The 22,328-nt window shown below is 58.7% G+C and overlaps 1 protein-coding gene across 1 annotated transcript; it reads right to left on the reverse strand.

Annotated features, from left to right (window-relative positions):
- Positions 1 to 1,303: 1,303 nt before the first annotated feature.
- Positions 1,304 to 20,793, reverse strand: PTPRH (protein tyrosine phosphatase receptor type H). The gene is made up of 20 exons (XM_080827886.1): positions 20,693 to 20,793; positions 20,089 to 20,204; positions 17,983 to 18,016; positions 17,502 to 17,765; positions 16,329 to 16,616; positions 15,335 to 15,622; positions 14,341 to 14,628; positions 13,347 to 13,634; positions 12,341 to 12,640; positions 11,737 to 12,003; positions 9,863 to 9,941; positions 9,697 to 9,744; positions 5,376 to 5,466; positions 4,855 to 4,945; positions 4,568 to 4,644; positions 4,348 to 4,482; positions 3,918 to 4,040; positions 3,582 to 3,742; positions 2,009 to 2,144; positions 1,304 to 1,923 (listed from the first exon to the last, which is right to left on the reverse strand). The coding sequence occupies exons 2-20, from the start codon at positions 20,137 to 20,139 to the stop codon at positions 1,813 to 1,815; spliced, it is 3,120 nt and encodes a 1,039-aa protein (XP_080684012.1). The 5' UTR covers positions 20,140 to 20,204; positions 20,693 to 20,793; the 3' UTR covers positions 1,304 to 1,812.
- Positions 20,794 to 22,328: the final 1,535 nt, after the last annotated feature.

Raw genomic sequence — 22,328 nt, forward strand, 5'->3', positions numbered from 1 at the left:
CGCCCTCTCCCGCCAGGGCCGAGGGCTCCCTGCTGCCACCGCCGGGGTGGGGTTGAGAGGGGGTGTGGGGTGGGGTCGCACATCCTCCCCGGCCTGCTGTCTCTCCCGCGCATCCCGAGCTCTGTCTTCACACCTGGCCTCGTGACCGCCTCGGCCTCCGCACCTCTCTCTCCACTCCCTATTTCTGTCCATTCCCCCACCGGGCTCTCGCCGCAACCCGGTCTGTGTCTCTCTTGTCCTCGGCCTGTGGTCTGGTCTGTGACTCCAGGGGTCTCCCGGTCTCGCCGCCTGCCTGCTCCGCCCTGCCTCTGCTCGTTGTCTCCACACCTGTCTCTAAATCCCGATCTCTCCATTTCAGGCTCCAGTCCTCCCACTCCCTCGGTCGGTCCCTCCCCAGTGCCCTCCCCCCCGCACTCGCCCCGTCTCTCTAGGGATGGGGATGAGGAGGGGGCTTAGGGCGGGCGTCCCAGAGGCTCCTACCTGCTCGGCGGCTGGACTGGACCCTCGCAGGAGACACCGAGGCGCCGGCCCCTCCCGGACCCCGCCCCCGCACGCGGGCGGGTGGCGCTGTCCTCGGTGCTGATCGCCCCGCTCGGTGGGGTGGGGGCGCGGCAGAACGGAGCCGGCTCGTGAGTGCGGGTGTGTGTGTGTGTGTGTGTGTGTGTGTGTGTGTGTGTGTGTGTCTGTGTGTCTGTGTGTCTGTGTGTGTCTGTGTGTGTGTGTGTCTGTGTGTGTCTGTGTGTGTCTGTGTGCGCGCGCGCGTGCGTGTTAGGTCCCGGGTACAGGGAGAGCCCCGTCCCGCCCCTCGTCCCGCCCCCAGCCAGGAACCACTAGGGCGCCCACGGATATTTATCCTGGTCCCCGAGGATTTTCTGCTTTCTGATCCAGCTGTCTGGCATCCAGGCCACCTCTCCCCACCTGGGCCCCCACCCCCGCCAGGATACCCAGTCCAAGGACCCTGGAGCCTCCCTCCGGAGACCCAAGTAGTCAGATATCCAGCTGGAAAGTCTCCAGTGAATCCGCCCCAGACCTCACCCCACCCTCTAGGTTCCCCAGCACCAGGCCCAGGAAGCAAGACCCTATGCGCCTAGCTTGGGCACATGGCGTCCGCACTGCCCAGACCCTGGACACAAGTGTGGACCTCCAACCCTTTCTGAGAGACTGGGCCATCCAAACACTTTTTGGGGGGATGCCAAATTGTGGGTGCCTCTAGCTTCTCTCCCAGGACATTAACCTCAGGACCTGAACATCAGGAATCCGGCCCTTCTCCCACCCCAGACCCAGAATCCACTATAGCAAACGTCTCTGGGGAGAACAGTGATTTAATAAGTTATGGGATAGAAGGGAAAATATGTACAAGCAGTGGGGTGCAGGGAAATCTCCGATACTAGGAGCCTGATTTGGTTTCTGGAATAAAACATGGGTGGATCCTGCCTGCCCTTGTTCCTGGGGTCACTAGAATTCCAGACTCTAATTTCTTCCTTCCTCAGAATCCATCTTCTTTCTCAAAGACCCTGCAGCCTGAGCCCCCAGCCTCCTCCTCCCTCAAAGAACAAGAAAATCCTAGCTCCCATCCCTCCTTCCTCAGAGGAAGTCCAGGATACCTGGATACCTGGATAACCAGGATACCTGCTCCCACCTGTCCTTCGTCCTCCATGGAAACAGTTTAGGCTGCCAGGCTTCTTCTCCCCCTGCAAGACCCCAGAGTGTGGGACCCCAGCCCTGTGCTGTCCCAGGACTCCAGAAACCTGGGCTGAAGTGGGGATCCGGACTTCGAGTCTAGCTGGTCTGACATCTCAGCCCTCCTGAGGCTCAAACATTCTCATACAGCGGGTTCTCATATGCAACCCCGTTGTCTGTTGGGACTCGGCCTGACTGCTGGAGAAATCGTAGGATGCAGTGGTGTAGGAAGACATACTGGGCCTGGGGAGGGACACAGGGCAGGGGGTGAGCCTTGGCCTCCTCCCTCCCAAAGCCCCAGGCCTTATGCCCTCAGGAGCCCCATCACCTCAGTCTGCACCATCAGAGGCCGGCTTTCCCTCATCTTCTGCACGTAGCTGAAGGGCCCCACACGTTGATCCCGGTCCAGCTGCCTCAGCAGGACGTCCAGGGCAATGAGGGTGCCCGTGCGGCCCACGCCAGCACTAGACAGGAACAAGAAGGGGTCAGGCCACAGGGAAGGGGAATCTCGGCTGACCAGAGGGATCTGTGTTTGAGCGCCCAAGATCAGGGTATCATTCGGCAAGACGGCGTTCTGGGGGGATACAGAGTAAGTGGGGGTTATTGAATGGAGTGAAAAGCCACTGCGGGTGGTTAGGCCTGGAGTCCCATCTCTCTGCCAGGCCCTGCCTCAAGTGCCTGACACACCCTTCACACTTCCCCCAGCCATGAGAAGTTGGAGCCGCCAGCATACCCATCTTAGGGATGGGGAAGTGGAGGGGGAGTGACATGAGGTCACTTGTCTGTCCTGGGTCACTTGGACAATAAACCACAGAGCTGAATTTCACACTCAAGAAATGGAACTCCCAAGCTGATTATTAAAAAACAAACCAACAAACAACGACAACAAAAAAAGAAAACAATTCAGTGGCATTTAGGACATTCACAGTGCTGTGGGACCGCCAGATCTAATTAGTTCCCAGACACTTCCATCTCCCCAGAAGGAGACCCTGTGCCCATTAAGCAGTCGCTCCCCCTGCTCCCCTGTCCCCAGCCCCTGGTAAGTATTGAGCTGTCTTCTGGCTCTGGAGAGGTTCCCAACCTGGACATCTTCTGCAAGTGGGATCAGACGACGTGGGACCTTCTGTGTCTGGCTTCTCTGACTCACCATCAGCTTTTCAAGATTCCTCCACATCCTCGAACGAATCAGTACTTCATTCCTTTTTACGGTTCAAGTTAATCCCTGTGACCAGTCTGTACCAGTCCCCTCTGTGCTTCGGGGGAGGGAGGGCTGACCCCCTGCTGGGGACACCTCCAGGGGGTGCTCTCCGGGGACAGAGCAGGTGTTGGGACACACTTCGGCACAGAGTTTAAGAGTGCCAGCCCAGGCATCAGTTCGGCCACTTCCAACAGGCCTTGAACCCAAGACTTCAGCTCTCTGACTGGGTTTCCCCAGCTCTGCAGCGGGGAGGAAACCCTTTTGGTCATGAGGTTGCCCTGCGGACTAGGGAGACCGAGGCTGTCCCTGCAGCCATTTCAGAGGCTGTCCGCCCCTCTGGAGCGTGCTCCTTGATTCCCCCCAGAACCTCATCTCAGAGGCATCAAGCTCAGTATCCGGAGAATGGCGACGAGTGAGGTCCTGGACAGCGTCGGAGGTGTTCCAAATGCTTCTCAAAACCGCGGGGGGCTCATCCCTCCTGCTCTTCACCCCTCCCTCCCTTGTCCCCACCACTGCATTCCCCTCCTTGACCCTTCTGTCTGGCTTTCCCCTCCTGTCACCCCAACCTCCTGTCCCTCTACCTCACTGCCCCTTTGCTTCTGCCTCCGTGTCCTGCATCCTTGCTCCTCTCTCCCATCTGCAGAGATGCCCGAGGACCCACTGACCCAGGTTCCTGACTCCCCTCACATGAGGGGGTCCTCACCTGCAGTGCACAACGGGGGGGCCTCCCTCCGTGGTCTGGTCCAGCCACTGCCGCAGCACCTTCCGGAAGGCCAGCATGGGGTCTGTGGAGTGGGGGACGCCATGGTCTGGCCAAGTCACGTAATGGAACTGTCGCACAGGCAGCGTTTTCTGCTCTTGCATCTAGAGGGAGGGTGGGTTGGGGAGGGAGAGAGTTGGGGGGGCATCCCTGGGCACACTGTGGTCCCCTGGGAGAGTGACAGAGGGCTCGGCTTCGGGAGGGGCTCAGAGGCGCAGAGCAGGTGTGGGGGGAGGAATGGACCGTCAGGATGGGGCTGGCCGGGTACCACGGACTCACGTGCCGGAGCGTCAGGTCTCGGACCGTCCAGTCCTCCAGCACCTCCTCGCTCTCCAGCGTCACTTGGAGGTGCCCATGTGTGCAGGGCTTGGCGTCAAGAGGCCAGTAATGTTCACACTTCACCTGGGGGCAAACTGGGAGGTCAGAGAACAGGAGGCCCCAGACAACCCGTCCGCTGCGCGTCTACACTGGGGCACTTGCATTCAGTGCCTAGTGAGGAGGTAAGACCCCAGGACAGCCAGGGTCCATTCATCCCAGCCAGGGGGACCCCTCCCTTCTCCAGGTCAGTGGGTTATATGGACCAAGGGATGCGTGGGGCAACTGGAAGAGGCCGCCGTCGTACGGCAGGGACTCAGCCAGGTCTGGGGCAGGGTGGACGGTGGGATCTGTGTCTGAGCCAGGGGGGTGGGTTGGAGCTCAGGGCTCTCACTTGGCCGGATTCCACACAGTTGGTCAGCATGACGAGGGTGCGGCTCTGCTGCTCCCACACCAGGCGCCAGAAGTCACCCACCGTCTGGGGTAGGGGGCCCTGGGTGGCGATGAACTCCTGGGGGTCCTCGAGACCCTGGTGGAGGGAAACAGGCTCCAGTCCCTCCCATCTCGGCGTCACCCGGGCCCAGCCTCCTCTTGGCTCCGGACCGCCACCTTACAGGCATGAAGCTGGCGTTGATGTAGTCAGAGCCTGGCTCCTCCTGGATGGCTTTCAGGGGCACACGGGACCAGTCATCTGGGGGGAGAGGCCAAGGTTAGTGAAGCAGAGAAGGGCAGGTGAGAGACCCAGGGACAGAAGTCACGCAGACGGCAGACAGGCACTGGGAGCTCTAAGAGGGGCCGGGTGCCCACTTCTCAGGGGCAGGAGCTTGGTGTCCCCTAGGGGATAGGGGGTGGGGGACTGGTGTTGACAAAGTCATGAAACCAGCAGAGGCCGAAGACTCACAGGGGAGCACGTTTCTGTAACGGTTCTTGGCGCTGTTTTCGGGAGCCAAGGCCACTGTTTGAGACTGGCTGTGGGTCTCCAGAGCCAATTGCTGGAGGCAGAGGCAGAGCGGAGGTGAGCGCGCATAGGAATCTCTCCACCATCCCCCGCAGGTACCCCGTGGGCACCACCCCACTCACCCCCACGCCCTGGAATTCTCTAGCACTCACAAAAATAAAGCGTGTATACCCCCATCCCCGCAGAGCACTTGGGAGGATTTGGGGGATAGTGGGGGCTGGAGAGGTAGGAGAGAGAAAGGGGAAAACCCTTTCAGAGGAAAACCAAGGTGCTCCTCCAGGACTGACCCGAGGGCCCGTCACAGTGTAAGGTTTCCAGGACGCAAAAAACAGAAGCATCAGCTTCTGTTTGCATCAGCAAACAAAACAGGGGCCCCGCTTTAGTTTCAGCCCAAAGGGTGTGAGGAGGTCTGAGCTCCGGGCAGCGCGCTGAGGCTCAGCTCCGCACCCTTGCTTCCCGCCCACCTGGTACTGCTCCTCAAAGCCAAAATTGCTGTCCTTCTCATTTTTCCTGACATGGTCAGCAAAGTCTTCCGCCAGGATGTCCTGTGAGAAGCTGTGGGAAAGGGGCAGAATTTAACCTCCTCCAATCCTGTGCTCTTGGGAAGAGAGAGAAGCCCCCTTCTTTTTTTTTTTCCCTCGTTGTTATGTGTTTCTTTCTTTCTTTTTTTAAAAAATTTGATAGCGAGAGAGGGAACACAGCAGGGGGAATGGGAGAGGGAGAAGCAGGCTTCCGGCTGAGCAGGGAGCCCGATGCGGGGCTCGATCCCAGGACCCTGGGATCACGACCTGAGCTAAAGGCAGACGCTTAACCAATGAGCCACCCAGGCGTCCCCTGTTGTGTGTTTCTCAGCATCCCCAGGACCTGTTCGTCTTATAACTGGAAGTTTGCGCCTTCTGGTCCCCCGCACCCAATTCGCCAGCGCCCTTTCTCTGCCTCTGGCAAGCACCCTCTGGTCTCCGTTTCTATGAACTCCGTTTTGCTTTTTTAAACCTCAAATACGAGTGATGTCATGCAGAATTTCTCTTTCTCTGTCTGACTTATCTCACTTAGCGTCATGTCCTCGGGATGTGCTCCCCGTGTCACCAATGTCAGGATTTTCCTTCCGTATCACACTCCGTTGCACGTACGCCGCATGTCCCGTAGGCACTCACCCATCAGTGGCCGCTCGGGGTCTCCGAATCTTGCCAGCACACATGAGGCTGAAGGGAACGTGGGGACCCACATACCTCGTCAAGACAGCGGTCCCATTTCCTGCACACAAATACTCAGAAGGGGACTTGCTGGGTCAAAACGGTGTGTTTGCTTTACAGTCCCACTCCCAAGCGGAAAGTGGGGTCTTGAAAGGACAAGTGTGCACGCAGGTTCATGCCAACATTATTCAAAGAACAAAGGCAGGAGCAGCCCAGAGTCCACGATCCTTCGTTCCCCGCTCACTCACTCAACGCTGCGTTCATCGGCAGAACACGGGTGGACAAAACGGGGTCTGTGCACTGGAATATTGTCCTGCCTTAAAAAGGAGGACATTCTGGGGACCCCTGGGAGGCTCAGTCGGTGAAGTGTCTGCCTTGGGCTCAGGTCATGATCCCGGGGTCCTGGGACCGAGGCCCGCACCGGGCTCCCTGCTCAGCGGGGCGCCTGCTTCCCCTCCTTCTGCAGTTCTCCCTGCTTGTGCTCTCTCGCTCTCTCTCTCAGATTAATAAATAAAATCTTTAAGAAAGAAAGAAAGAAAGGTTATTCCGACTGAGGCTACGCCGTGATGAGTGTGGAGAACATGATGCTGAGTGAGATAAGCCGGCCACGGAAGGACAAATACTGATGAGTCACTTCAGTGAGGTCCCTAGAGCCGTCGCATTCATAGAGACAGAAGGTGGACGGTGCAGCCAGGCGCTGGGGTGGGGGGGGGGAGGGCATTTCGTGGGGGCAGAGTTTCAGTTCTGCAAGACGGAAGGTTCCGTGGACGGACAGGGGTGATGTTTACACGACAGCGTGAACGTCCTTACAGCCACGGAACTGGACACCCAGAGACGGGTACGACGGTAGATGCTATGTTACGTGTCACTGACCACAATTAAAGTCATTTTTAATTATAAAAAGGAAAAACGTGCTTCTTCTCCCATTTCGGGCCACTCTGCGTCTCCCGGGTTCCAATTCACTCCAACCTCTCCAGCATCCGTCCCTCCTCCTCGTCTGCATTTCTGCCTCTTTCCCTTTAGCTAGTCAATGCTGGTAATCTCTGTCTATATGAACAAAAAGGCTTTTGACTCGTGGAGCTCCAGCTGCAGCCCCTCCCGCTCCTCTCCCTGCGGGGCAGCTTGAGAACCCCTGTCTCGACCCAGTGTGGAGACCCTGGCTGGGGGCCAGCGCGTCCCGTGTCTTGCGCTGTGGTTAAAGCCACACACACACCACCTCCTCCATGGGGCCTCACGCTCTGGGCTACTACGCCCCTGCCCTCGGCCCCCGGGGGCAGCCCCTGCGCCCCCGAGCTCAGCGAAGTGATTCCCTCCGAGCCTGTCGGCCTGCGGTTGCCCACTCCTTCCCACAGAAACCATGATCGAGGCTCTCGCCCGCCTTACCCCCAGCTCCCCTCTTTCCCGGTTGAGCCGGGTGCGTCCCCGTGTAGCCCTGACGGCTATCCCGTGCCCCCCTCTCTTGGGATCCGGGAGTCTCATAGCCCGTGTTTTCAGTGGTGGTCGTCTCTCCACCCTTTGGCTTTATCGCACCTAAACAGCAACAAAACGTGTTCAGACGACCGTGCTCGTTGAACTTCCCCAAGGCCTTCTCCAAGGGTCTGCAGCACCGCTCCGCCGGGGAAGGACACCTTCCCCAGAGCCCCCCAATCTCATTTGCCTCCTGCTCTCGAATCCCAAAGGCCACCTCTCAGGCCGTCCTTGGGGAGACTGCTCAGCAGTGCGTAGCCCGGCCCACCGCTCCTCCCTTCCTCCGGGACCCCCTCCCCTGCGGCCACCACCCCCAGGCCCCTGGCCGCTGCCTCTCCTCTCCTCCATGGGCCCCTCTTCCTGCACCCGCGAGACACGGTGGACGGCCCTGAGGGTCGTCTCCGGGCCCTTCTCACTGAACACTCACCAAATTCTTACAGGACTTGGTCCGCTCCCAAGGCTTCCCTTTGAGCTGTACAGTTCCGATCCAAAATCCTACACTAGGTCCCCCTACCGCTCTCCTGAGCTTCCTATCAGTGCTCGCCGCGCCCCCACCGCCTCCTGAACGTGCACCCGACGCCCCGGAGGGTTACCACGAGGACATCAGGACACAGATACGGAAGTTGCGATGTGCTCAACATAGAGAGAGGGCCAGGCTTGTGACCCAGTGACTGCCCGGACTCGTGATTTGTCACCGACGCTGTAGACGGAGGTGGGGAGAAGTCAGCTTTACCAGGGGTGGGACGCCAGCCAGAACAGCTCCTCCGGCAAGGGACGCACCGGACATCACCTTTCCCCGCACCCCGCGCATCTGCCTCTCACGCCCCTGCCTCAGTTCACACCTTTCTCGCCCAGCCCGTCTCGGCTGGTCTCCCGGCTCCGCGTCTCTCCTCTGCCAATCCCCGGGATCATTCGAACACAGAGAGTCGACTCAGAGCAATGAAGACACTTGCACAAAACTTCTCTGGACCTGTCCGTCCAGCCGCCCCATCAGAGGCGTCTCTCTGTGGAGGTCGCCCAAGCAGCTCCAACTTGAACGTGTCCACAGCTGAGCTGCTGATACTCTCCCGGGAACCTGCCCCCCAGAGTCACTCCCTCTTAAGCAGTGGCGACTCCCATCTTCCTGCTGCCCAGGCTGAATTCTCTGGGCTCACCCTCGAGCCCTCTCTGGCTCCCACACCACACGCCCATTCTTGAGCCAGACCTGTTGTTCAAACGCTCAGACCATATCTCGAATATGACTACCTCTGACCATTTCCTGGTCCAAAACAATCGTCTCTTGTTTGGGTTATTACACACCACTTCCTCTGTCTCTCGACTCCTGCCTTTGCTTATAAATAGGTTAGATTGGGTCACTGAGTCTATTCAAAGTCCTCCAAAAACTCGCATCTCAGAATAAAATCAAACTCCTCACTCGCATCTGCAAGGCCCTCGCTGATCTGGTCCCATCGGAAACCCCTCTGACCTCATGTCCTACCCTACCCTGTTCACCACCTTCCTCAGTCTCAGGACCGACCAACATTCCCGAAACACTGCCAGTAGGCCCCTGCCACGGGGCCTTTGCCCTTGCTGGTCCCGCTGCCTGGGATGCCCTTTCCCAAGACATGCACATGAGTCTGTGCACAGATGACTTCCTCTTACTCATCTTCTTAGTCCGGCTTTTCCTGCACACCCATCGACAATCTTCTCTAACTTCAACGCCCGATCTAAAATATTCTTCTACCTTTTCTGTCGCCACCCCTTGCTCTATTGTCTACGGTGAGAGTCACAACCACTAGGATCTTGTTAATTAAGGACTTCCCGTGCTCAAATGCAAGCTCCATGAGGGCGGGAATCTTTGTCTAATTCACTGTGTCCTCAGCCCCTAGAAGAGCACCTACACGTAAGAGGTGTTCAGCGAGCGTGTTGTTGGATGTGTGAGGTCCCAGAGCTGGAACCGGGACCACCTCCAAAGCCTCCGGCCCGGGCTGTGGGAAGCACGGAAGGCTTGTGATCCTTGGCGCAGAGGGCACTGTGTGCGAGGGTTCACTGAGCCCACCCTCTGACCTCTCCGGTGACCAGCGAACCCCCCTTGATTTGACCTGACGGCGATTCTTCCAGATGCTCCCCAGCACCTTCCGCTTACCTGAAGACCAGACCCCTGGGTGCTGGTTCCCTCTGGCTCTTCTCATGCCTGGAAAAAAGACATTGCAGCGGGAGGCCCAGGATGTCAGACCAGGATCAGGGACCCTTATACTCCCCCTGGCCCCCCGCCCCTTCAGGTGGTCAGTGAGACCCATGCAGAATCCTACCTCTTCTTCAGGAAGAAAATCAGCAGACCCACTGGGATGAGAAACAGGGCGACACCGAAAATGGCTCCCACGATGACCCCTGGAGGAAGGGGCGTGGGGACCTGTTAGAGTCGGCCTCATCTACTGGCACCCTGTCTCTCCTGCCTCCATCCTGGCCTGGACTGCGACCAGTGGGCCTGCAGGGCAGATGCGAGGGCAGCGAGGGAGAGGAGAAAGCCTCTGGATAGAGCCCCACCTCCCACCCAGCCTTCTCCTGGAGCCTGTCCAAAGACATCATTTGCTTGGGCAGCCTGGTTGCCGGAATGACTCAGCCCCTCCTCAGCCTACGCTAATAGTCCTCAGCGAGGGCGCTTTGCCCCCAGAGAGCACATCACCAATGTCTGGAGACGCTGAGGCTTGTCACAACTGGAGTGGTGGTGCACTAGCATCCAGCAGGGGGAGGCCGGGGTACTGCCCGAAACCCTATAATGCACAGGACAAAGAATGATCCGTCCCCAAAAGCCAATAGTGCCAAGGTCGGGAAGTCACCGTCCGGCATTGTTGGCATTCCAGGTTCTCCCCAGAATAGAGGCTTGTCTTCTCCAAGGTTCTGTTTGCTAGCAGAAGGGCTCACCCGCGATGGTGGGGCCGAAGTTCTGGGTCCCGGGCTCTCACGGGCACAGATCTCCCGGGAGCTGTCCTTACACACCTGGTCTCGGCACAGACTCCAGCCCGCTGCCTGCCTCCATCAGCCGTGGGGTCCCCAGGCTGCAGCTTCCCAATAGTCTTGGCGACTAGGACCTGTCAACTGGCCTGGTAGGTTCTGACACAGCCTGGTGGGGAGACCATTCCCCTCATAGACCTGGTCCCCCACAGACCTTGCTTGCTAAGCAAGAGACCCTCCCCAGCCCAGAGAAGAGACCCTCCCCTGGCCCAGAGAAGCCCAGGAGTGACCAGCATCCACTTATCCTTGCCCCGACCTGCCATCTCTCCCCAGATCACAGACCCAATCTTATGAGGTCCTGATTCACAGGAAGAGACTGAGAGCGCGCAGCGAAGCCTAGGGCCACGGTCAAAGGTACACCATCAGAGATTTCCTGAGTAAGAGGCTCAAACTTCCCCAAAACACCCCAGGGATAAGCGGAAAATGGTGTAACCACCTTGGAAAAAAATTTTGGCAGTGCTCTGAAGGATAAACACAGAGTTGCCCATCTGATCCCATGATGGGTCCTCTGGGTATATACCCAAGAGAAGTAAAGACATGCGTCCGCACAGAATCACATACAGCAATGTTCATAGCAGACTTACTGGTAACAGCCAAAACGTGGAAACCACCCAAAGGCTCCATCCCCAGACAAATGGATAAACAAAATGTGGTCTCTCCATACAATGGAATATTACTGGGCGAAAAGAAGGGAACAGATCACCGACACGTGCTACAACATGGATGGACCTTAGAAATGTTCTTCCAAGTGAGAGAAGCCAGCCATGGAAGACCACATATTGCTTGACTGTGTTTTTAGGAAATATCTTCAACGGGCAAATCTTCAGAGACAAAAGGTGAATTGGAGATTCCCTAGGCTACGTTGGTGGGGAAATGGGGAAATCAGGGGGTGATGGCTTCAGGGGGTGACCTTTCTTGGGTGAGTAAAGAAAATGTTCCGTGGGAAGGAAATGGGGAGGCGCAGCACCGAGGACGTTCTGGAACCGTGAGCTGTGTACTTTAAGTGGGTGCATTGGAGGATAAGTGAATTATGTCCCAACAAAGCTGTTTGAAAGAAGGCAGAAAGCAAAGCAAACAGAAAAACACACAGGACCCCTTAGGTAACCAAGACTGCTTCCAGCAGAGCCTGATGGGGTCCCTGTAGCTCCCATCCCCATGGGGCTCTACTCACCTGTGTTCTCGGTGCGGCAGGTCACAGAGGCAGACGGGGCCCTCATTCCATCCCAGATGGTCGTGACAACGGCTGGGTAGGACTGGGCCGGCCAGAGACCCCACACAGACACCTTCGTCCCACAGGACGACCTGTTCTCAGAGTTCTGCTGTCCACCCACCTGCAACTCAAAGACCTCGTAGCCTCCCCGGGGGCAGGACCAGGTCAAGACGACCCCGTGGCCCCCAGAGGTGCTGATGCAGGAGGTGATGGTGACCGGGCTCGGGGCTGGGAGGAGAGGACAGGAGGAGTCAGTAGGAGCCACACAGGGGGGCTTTCCATCCCCCCACCCCTACCTCCCACCTGGGGTGCCAATTCTCTGAGAACTGGCCCATCCTCTCCTTCCCAGAACCAAAATCCCTCTTGACGTCTCATACTCTGTCCTCCCCAAAGGGACGCACAACAGACCCTTCAAACTACAACTCCCATGAGTCCTGCGTGCCCTGTATCGCTTCAGCTTGCGAAGCCATGACCCCATGCCCTGATGGGACTTGGAGTCCACTCACCTCCCACTGCCCCCTGGGCTGACTTGGGCCCCCACCAGGTGGAAGGGGGTCCACCTCACCTGTGGATTCAAGGAGGCCCTGCGCAGAACTGGCCACGTTGTTCCTCTCTGCCCACACGCTGAAGCTGTACAGAGTCCCGGGTTCTAGGGCCTGAACCTCATAGTAGGTGTGATTGGTCCCTCCTGTCTGGTTGGCCTGATGTCCTTGGGGGTCTTGGTCTCCTTGGGGATGTCCCCCAGCGGCCCACTGGACCGAGTATGTGTAGGCCTGAGAATGGGGGTCTGTGGGGGCTTTCCACCGCAGGGTGATGGAGCTGCTGGTCTGAGCTTCCTTGTGCAGATCCATGACCCTGTTGGGAGCTGACAAATGGGGACAGAAGCTCAAGGGGCTGTATCGTCAAGGACCCTCCATCCTGAGCCTGCTCTCCTCCCCTGATTGCTCAGTCATCAGATGAGTCCACTTCCTAGGAAATGTGAACCACAGAAAAGAGGCCAGGTGGGGACCAAGATCACCCAGGGCCTCTCTGCCCTGAGTCTACAGCCCTGGGTCCCACCCATCACCTTTCTCAACACTGTCTTCCCAAGGAGCAGCTTGAGGCAGGGTCCTTCCTTACTTCCGGACACTCCTTTCTAGACGGAGCTGTTGATCTCAGTCTTCTTAGCCCAAATGGCCGAAGACTAAAAGTTGCAGGTTCCGTCCACCCACAGTGAACCTAGTTCCTGGCATAATCCCCCCGGTTCCCGTCTCCCACATGGGGCCTGCCATGTATAGGCTGAGAGGCGGGTCCCTTTGGGTTCAGCCAATACAGTGGGACGAGGTGTGCACTTCTCCTCCTCTGGCTCTGTTGGTTCCCGAGGGGTGGTGCTGGGTGGTCAGGGGCTCTCTTCCTCCCCAAAGACAGCCTCCTAATTAGAAATCCCTGGCTGCTGAGGACAGACTCCTCCTAGAAGCACACCTACTAGCTCAAGGTCCAGTGACGCTAGTGGGGTCACCATAGTCTCCCCAGTCCTCTCCTTCCCCCATCTCCACAGTACTGGGTCTGTCTAGACCCAGCCTGAGTCTCACCAGTGGCTTCCATGAGTGTCCTGTTGTCACTGCTGACCCCATTCCTCTCCGCCTGGACGGTGAAGGTGTACAAGCTCCCAGGTTCCAGCGGCTCCACTGTGATCCAGGTATCCGAGGTGGTGTTAGAGACCCTGGTATCCTGGGTGTTAATGACCGTAATGTCCTCCATGACCCACGAGACCCTGTAGGTGTAGGAAGGATGATCTGGGCCCGTGGGAGCTGTCCAGCTCAAGGTGATGGAGCTGTTGGTCTGAGCTTCCTTGTGCAGATCCGTGACCGTGTTGGGGGCTGACAAATGGCGACAGAAGCTCAAGGGGCTGTATCGTCAAGGACCCTCCATCCCGAGCCTGCTCCCCTCCCCTGATCGCTCAGTCATCAGATGAGTCCACTTCCTAGGAAATGTGAACCACAGAAAAGAGGCCAGGTGGGGACCAAGATCACCCAGGGCCTGTCTGCCCTGAGTCTACAGCCCTGGGTCCCACCCATCACCTTTCTCAACACTGTCTTCCCAAAGAGCAGTTTGAGGCAGGGTCCTTCCTTACTTCCGGACACTCCTTTCTAGACGGAGCTGTTGATCTCAGTCTTCTTAGCCCAAATGGCCGAAGACTAAAAGTTGCAGGTTCCGTCCACCCACAGTGAACCTAGTTCCTGGCATAATCCCCCCGGTTCCCGTCTCCCACATGGGGCCTGCCATGTATAGGCTGAGAGGCGGGTCCCTTTGGGTTCAGCCAATACAGTGGGATGAGGTGTGCACGTCTCCTCTTCTGGCTCTGTTGGTTCCCGAGGGGTGGTGCTGGGTGGTCAGGGGCTCTCTTCCTCCCCAAAGACAGCCTCCTAATTAGAAATCCCTGGCTGCTGAGGACAGACTCCTCCTAGAAGCACACCTACTAACTCAAGGTCCAGTGACGCTAGTGGGGTCACCATAGTCTCCCCAGTCCTCTCCTTCCCCCATCTCCACAGTACTGGGTCTGTCTAGACCCAGCCTGAGTCTCACCAGTGGCTTCTGTGAGTGTCCTGTTGTCACTGCTGACCCCATTCCTCTCCGCCTGGACGGTGAAGGTGTACAAGCTCCCAGGTTCCAGCGGCTCCACTGTGATCCAGGTATCCGAGATGGTGTTAGAGACCCTGGTATCCTGGATGTTAATGACCATAATGTCCTCCATGACCCACGAGACCTTGTAGGTGTAGGAAGGATGATCTGGGCCCGTGGGAGCTGTCCAGCTCAAGGTGATGGAGCTGTTGGTCTGAGCTTCCTTGTGCAGATCCGTGACCGTGTTGGGGGCTGACAAATGGCGACAGAAGCTCAAGGGGCTGTATCGTCAAGGACCCTCCATCCCGAGCCTGCTCCCCTCCCCTGATCGCTCAGTCATCAGATGAGTCCACTTCCTAGGAAATGTGAACCACAGAAAAGAGGCCAGGTGGGGACCAAGATCACCCAGGGCCTGTCTGCCCTGAGTCTACAGCCCTGGGTCCCACCCATCACCTTTCTCAACACTGTCTTCCCAAAGAGCAGTTTGAGGCAGGGTCCTTCCTTACTTCCGGACACTCCTTTCTAGACGGAGCTGTTGATCTCAGTCTTCTTAGCCCAAATGGCCGAAGACTAAAAGTTGCAGGTTCCGTCCACCCACAGTGAACCTAGTTCCTGGCATAATCCCCCCGGTTCCCGTCTCCCACATGGGGCCTGCCATGTATAGGCTGAGAGGCGGGTCCCTTTGGGTTCAGCCAATACAGTGGGATGAGGTGTGCACGTCTCCTCTTCTGGCTCTGTTGGTTCCCGAGGGGTGGTGCTGGGTGGTCAGGGGCTCTCTTCCTCCCCAAAGACAGCCTCCTAATTAGAAATCCCTGGCTGCTGAGGACAGACTCCTCCTAGAAGCACACCTACTAACTCAAGGTCCAGTGACGCTAGTGGGGTCACCATAGTCTCCCCAGTCCTCTCCTTCCCCCATCTCCACAGTACTGGGTCTGTCTAGACCCAGCCTGAGTCTCACCAGTGGCTTCTGTGAGTGTCCTGTTGTCACTGCTGACCCCATTCCTCTCCGCCTGGACGGTGAAGGTGTACAAGCTCCCAGGTTCCAGCGGCTCCACTGTGATCCAGGTATCCGAGATGGTGTTAGAGACCCTGGTATCCTGGATGTTAATGACCATAATGTCCTCCATGACCCACGAGACCTTGTAGGTGTAGGAAGGATGATCTGGGCCCGTGGGAGCTGTCCAGCTCAAGGTGATGGAGCTGTTGGTCTGAGCTTCCTTGTGCAGATCCGTGACCGTGTTGGGGGCTGACAAATGGCGACAGAAGCTCAAGGGGCTGTATCGTCAAGGACCCTCCATCCCGAGCCTGCTCCCCTCCCCTGATCGCTCAGTCATCAGATGAGTCCACTTCCTAGGAAATGTGAACCACAGAAAAGAGGCCAGGTGGGGACCAAGATCACCCAGGGCCTGTCTGCCCTGAGTCTACAGCCCTGGGTCCCACCCATCACCTTTCTCAACACTGTCTTCCCAAAGAGCAGTTTGAGGCAGGGTCCTTCCTTACTTCCGGACACTCCTTTCTAGACGGAGCTGTTGATCTCAGTCTTCTTAGCCCAAATGGCCGAAGACTAAAAGTTGCAGGTTCCGTCCACCCACAGTGAACCTAGTTCCTGGCATAATCCCCCCGGTTCCCGTCTCCCACATGGGGCCTGCCATGTATAGGCTGAGAGGCGGGTCCCTTTGGGTTCAGCCAATACAGTGGGATGAGGTGTGCACGTCTCCTCTTCTGGCTCTGTTGGTTCCCGAGGGGTGGTGCTGGGTGGTCAGGGGCTCTCTTCCTCCCCAAAGACAGCCTCCTAATTAGAAATCCCTGGCTGCTGAGGACAGACTCCTCCTAGAAGCACACCTACTAGCTCAAGGTCCAGTGACGCTAGTGGGGTCACCATAGTCTCCCCAGTCCTCTCCTTCCCCCATCTCCACAGTACTGGGTCTGTCTAGACCCAGCCTGAGTCTCACCAGTGGCTTCTGTGAGTGTCCTGTTGTCACTGCTGACCCCATTCCTCTCCGCCTGGACGGTGAAGGTGTACAAGCTCCCAGGTTCCAGCGGCTCCACTGTGATCCAGGTATCCGAGATGGTGTTAGAGACCCTGGTATCCTGGATGTTAATGACCGTAATGTCCTCCATGACCCACGAGACCCTGTAGGTGTAGGAAGGATGATCTGGGCCCATGGGAGCTGTCCAGCTCAAGGTGATGGAGCTGTTGGTCCGGTTCTGCATCCTGAGACTTGTCACTACATTGGGAACTGGCAGAAGGAGCAGAGAGTCAGAGTTCCAATCCCTGGTCCACAAGAGCCAGAACATAGCCTCCCTGTGCAGCCAGACTTGTCAAGGAGCACTTCCTAGACATGGGACCTAGAGAGGGCTGGACACCTGCAGCCCTAAGCTCAGTGGCAACCTCTGGAAAGGCCTGTCCCCAGGAATGGCCCCAACTCTCCTGCCAACTCAGGGTTTGGGCCTGGCTCAGTGAGGTCACAGAGACGATGGCTGGACCCCAGAACCCAGAGGAGATGCCATCTTGGCCAGTTCTTAACCTCTCATCAAAACAGAGGGTGGGCGCTGATGCTTGTCCTCTGCGGAGCTGCTGAGGCTCTAACCAGAGCAAGACACTGCATTCCTTTGTGCCCACGCAGAGATTTTGTACAAGGCCTCAGTTTGGGGTCCCTCCACTGTGAAACTGAAGTCGGCTGAGTTTCGGGTCGCAGTTCTGTCTCCCTCTCCAGTCCACTGGACCCATCGCATCGTCCTGCTGGCCAGGGCCAGAGGCACCTCCCAGATCAGGGTGAGGGAGATGATGGTCTGAGCCCCACCTTCAAGACTGTGACACATCTGGGGACCAGGAGAAGACTCAAGGGGCTGGAGTGTCCACATTCCACACCCCTAATCCCCCCAGGGCCGGGGCCACATGCCTGTGCTCCCTACACAGCCCTGGCTGCTAAGTCTTATGGTCTGTGTAAGGGGTCCTAGACCTAGACCTAGACTGGTCCCAACTCAGAACCCGGGATGTTCTTTCTTCATCTCCTGCTCCACGAGACCCAAGGAGACGTGGGCTAGTGTCTGCTCCACTGTCCTGTCAGCTCTCCAAACCGACCTGTCCCCCACCAAGAACGGGAGCGGCGGCCGCCTCTCACCTGTGCTGCCATTGCAAGTCTCCTTGGAGCTGGGGGTTTCATTTAGCTCCACCCACACGGCAAAATTGTACCAGGACCCAGGCTGCAGTCCGTCCACAAGGACGCTGGTGTTGGCCGTGCTCCTGTTCCCAGCTGCGCCGATACCCGCCCACTGGATCCAGTACAGGTAATGCTGAGAGACCGTGCCATTCGGTTCCGTCCAGCCCAGGGTGATGGAGCTGTTGGTCTGGTCCTTCACACTCAGGTTTCTGACGGGGTTGGGGACTGAGATTCGGGAAGGAGAGCCCAGTGTGAGCCGGGAGCAGCACTGTCCCTTCCACTAGCCCCAGCTCTTGCCCCGAGTCCAGGAAGGACCACATCCATCAACACTGGTCACAGATCACCCAGCCCTCCCTGAGACCACCCCCCCCGACCAGAGCTCAGGGGGATTCAGTGTACCCTCCCCTCCGTGTAAGGGATACACTCAGCAGGGGTCACTCACCATCAGCCCAGGACCCTGTCCAGCTGCACAGGCCCTGGGGAGAACCCAGAGGGAAGAGTTAGATTCAGAGACTCATCTCCCTGACCCAGGGGAGACTGTGGTGCTGGGAGGGCCCAGCCAGTGACCCTTCCGTACTCTGACCCCACCCTGAGCATCTCTGCGCTGAGGGAGAGGGGGGACACAGGGAGTTGTCTCCACCCCCAGACTCGGCTCTAACAAAGGTCACCCCAATGGTCCTCTGTCTTTTCTGGGTACGTATGTGTTGGGGTCAGAAAGAGGAGTGTGGCTGGGGTGGGGCTCGGGGAAGCCAGGAGCTGGGGTCAGCTCTACCCATAAGGTCAGACAGACATATACCCAACGGTTACACTTCCTGAAAAATACCACCTTGGAAGACTCCAGGCAGGAGAGCATTCAACAGGGTGGGAAATGGAGAAGATACAGAGGTTGGGAGCCAGGAGCCAGACACCTGGTCTGAGGGAGGAGGGGGCTGGGGGCCTAGACTCAGAGTCTGAGGGAGGAGGGGCAGGAGGCCTGGACTCCTGGGTCTGAAGGAGGAGGAGCTGGGGGTCTGGACTCCTGGTCTGAGGGAGGAGGGGCTGGAGGCCTGGACTCCTGGGTCTGAGGGAGGAGGGGGCTGGGGGCCTGGACTCCTGGGTCTGAGGGAGGAGGAGCTGGGGGTCTGGACTCCTGGGTCTGAGGGAGGGGGGGGCTGGGGGCCTGGACTCCTGGGTCTGAGGGAGGAGGAGCTGGGGGGCCTGGACTCCTGGGTCTGAGGGAGGAGGGGGCTGGGGGTCCGGACTCCTGGGTCTGAGGGAGGAGGAGCTGGGGGGTCTGGACTCCTGGGTCTGAGGGAGGAAGGGGCTGGGGACTGGACTCCTGGTCTGAGTGAGCAGGGCCTGGGGTCTGGACTCCTGGGTCTGAGGGAGGAGGAGCTGGGGGGCCTGGACTCCTGGGTCTGAGGGAGGAGGGGGCTGGGGGTCTGGACTTCTGGGTCTGAGGGAGGAGGGGGCTGGGGGCCTGGACTCCTGGGTCTGAGGGAGGAGGAGCTGGGGGGTCTGGACTCCTGGGTCTGAGGGAGGAAGGGGCTGGGGACTGGACTCCTGGTCTGAGTGAGCAGGGCCTGGGGTCTGGACTCCTGGGTCTGAGGGAGGAGGGGGCTGGGGGTCTGGACTCTTGGGTCTGAGGGAGGAAGGGGCTGGGGGTCTGGACTCCTGGGTCTGAGGGAGGAGGGGCTGGGGGTCTGGACTCCTGGGTCTGAGGGAGGAGGAGCTGGGGGGCCTGGACTCCTGGGTCTGAGGGAGGAGGGCACTTGTGGCCAGGACTCCTGGGTCTGAGGAAAGAGGCAGCTGCGGGTCTGGACTTCTGGGTCTGAAGAAGGAGGAGCTGGGGGCCTGGACTCATGGGTCTGAGGGAGGAGGGGGCTGGGGGTCTGGACTCCTGGGTCTGAGGGAGGAGGAGCTGGGGGTCTGGACTCCTGGGTCTGAGGGAGGAAGAGCTGGGGGGTCTGGACTCCTGGGTCTGAGGGAGGAGGGGGCTGGGGGCCTGGACTCCTGGGTCTGAGGGAGGAGGGGGCTGGGGGTCTGGACTCCTGGGTCTGAGGGAGGAGGAGCTGGGGGTCTGGACTCCTGGGTCTGAGGGAGGAAGAGCTGGGGGGTCTGGACTCCTGGGTCTGAGGGAGGAGGGGGCTGGGGGACTGGACTCCTGGGTCTGAGGGAGGAGGGGGCTGGGGGTCTGGACTCCTGGGTCTGAGGGAGGAGGGGGCTGGGGGTCTGGACTCCTGTGTCTGAGGGAGGAGGGACTGGGGGTCTGGATTTCCGGGTCTGAGGGAAGAGGCAGCTGCGGGTGTGGACTTCTGGGTCTGAAGAAGGAGGAGCTGGGGTCTAGACTCCTGGGTCTGAGGGAGGAGGGCGCTGGTGGCCGGGACTCCTGGGTCTTTGTGAGCAAACCTGAGTCTTGCCAGAAAGCAGAGTTCGTTCTCACAGTGGATGATCTGTTGTGAGAGCCCAGGTGTGTCTGACAACCCACAGGCCTGCCTCCTTCTCCAGGAGACCTTCAGCCCCTACTCCCTCAGGACCTAGCTCCCCGCCCCTGTCTGCAAGCACTCACCAGCAGCACCAGGCTCCCCCAGGCCTCAAGGCCCCCTCTGGTCCTCTTCATGTCTCCTGTCACTGGTCACTGCCGATGGACTCAGATGCACCGGCCCCGACCTTTTACCTGCTGGACTTTAAACGCAAGAATTTCCCCTTTCTGAGCTGCAGGATGAGGCCACAGACCAGGGAGGGAAGGGAGGAGGAGGAAGTGGAGGCTCCCAGCCCCGCCCCCAGGCCTCAGCTCTGGTCCTGGCGCCTGGACGCCCCTGTTCCCCCTGGCCATGGGGTCTCCCCTCCAGCTCCTGCCTTGCCTTACACTTTCCCACGAAAATGGCCTGGATATGGGGCTGTTCCCCACTGCTGTGTGAATGCCCAGCACCGGTCCTGGGCGGTCAGAGCTGAAGGCAGCCCCAGGAGAGAAACACCCCCGCTCTGTGTCTTAAGGGAGGCAGGCTGGGTCTAAACCCATGGGCTGCTGTGGGCTCTGCCCGTGGACCCAGGCCTCGTCACTTGTCCCCGCCTCCACACACCCAGCAGCCCTCCTTAAATGAGCCAAGTTCACTCCCGCCTGCCTCCCGGCCTTTGCATATGTGGGCTCCCTGCCGGGAACACTTGTCTACCTTCCTCCCCAGGGAAGGGCCTCATTCCCACTCCTGCCCTGGGACGCAGGCCGACAGGGACCACGCCGGGGTGGACGCCGTTTTAGCCCCGGCAAGACTCTGGGCTCTATCTGTCACACACACCAGACGGTCACTGTTTGCTTACGCACCTTGCCCGTTCTACCTGTGACCTTGAACGTGTGCCTTCAACGCACAGTGACTCAGATTCACCAGCAAAAAAAAAAAAAAAAAAAAAAAAAAGGGCTACAACTCCTTATAAATACGCTGTGAATAATAGATGAGTTTGTACATACAAAATCTTAGAATGAGGACTTTTAAAGCCCTTGAATCATCGCCCCATCGCTCAGACCTCCAGTGTCCGGATGGGCTTCTTGGGGTATTTGGGGGACTTACTTATATGCACACGCGGCTTCCTTCGCTCACGAGCAGTATGAGAGCAAGAACACGAGTCTTGGGGTCACACGCCCCCCTCTGTCTTCCTCCCACTAACTGCCCGTGGGACCTCCCACTCATCCAAGCCCTCTGTGTCTCTGTCTTCACGATTTTCAAATGGTATCGGAGACGCTGTCTACAGATGGAGAGCGGCTGACTGCTTCTGGCCTGTTCTGGGGTCACGGGCATCGCCGGGTCCCCTACATGGTAAAAGCCTGCCCTTTCTCCCTCCCCGTGACAAATACGACCCACCTCAAGGCGCCGTCGTGAGTTATAGTGAGGGGACGCGTACGCGTGGGCGACCCACGGCTGAGTCCCAAATCGCCCCAACCGGAGGGCTGCGGACAACCACGAACACATCCTCTCTCCCGGGTTCTGTGTGCAAGGGTCGAGCGGCGACCCGGCTGGGCACTTCTGGCTCGGGAGGAGGTTACCAGGATGTCGGCGGGGGCCGCAGGATCCGAAGGCTTCCGACCGCGGCTGGGGGACCACCTTCCAGGAGGGTTCGCGGGCACGGCTGCTGGTGGGAGGCCTGGGGTCTCCACCTCACGCATCACGCACGGGGCATCTGGGCGCCCACCCAGCACGCGACCAGCTGTCCCCGGAGTGAATGGTGCGAGAGAGAGAACAAGACGGAAGGCGCACACCATCGCTGCTGGGACATCCGACGCGTTAAGCCACCAGCCCCTCTCTTGTGGGAGGGACCGCGCAGGAGCCTGACGGCCGGGACGCGTGGACCACAGGGGTCATCTCGGACGCAGGCAACAGCCCCACTGTGCCCACACAGTGGTCATGTTGTAGGCGGGGCCTTATCTACCACTTTCTGTCCCACGTGTGACAAAGTGGGAAGCAGGGACAGGCGGCTAATAACGCTCTGTCACTCGCTCTGGGAGCCTCTCCGGGCTTCGACACCATCCCCACCCAGAGGAGGAAGAGGGACTCGATGTTGAATCCCTGGCCTCTCATCGGCCTGTTTCTTCTGTGATGAGACTGATGACAAAGGTGTCCCTAGGGTACCCACTGCATTTGCACCTTCCCCATTTCCAGTGACCATGGCCTTGGCAGTGGGGTTCAGCTAGCTCTTCATTCCAGGCTCCCATCCCCGTGGGGCTCTGCTCACCTGTGTTCGTGGTGGCAGGTCACAGAGGCAGACGGGGCCCTCATTCCATCCCAAGTGACCATGACCCTCTACAGCCATAGCACC

The sequence above is a fragment of the Martes martes genome (genome assembly GCF_963455335.1).
Source record: "Martes martes genome assembly, chromosome: 17".
Taxonomy (NCBI): domain Eukaryota; kingdom Metazoa; phylum Chordata; class Mammalia; order Carnivora; family Mustelidae; genus Martes; species Martes martes.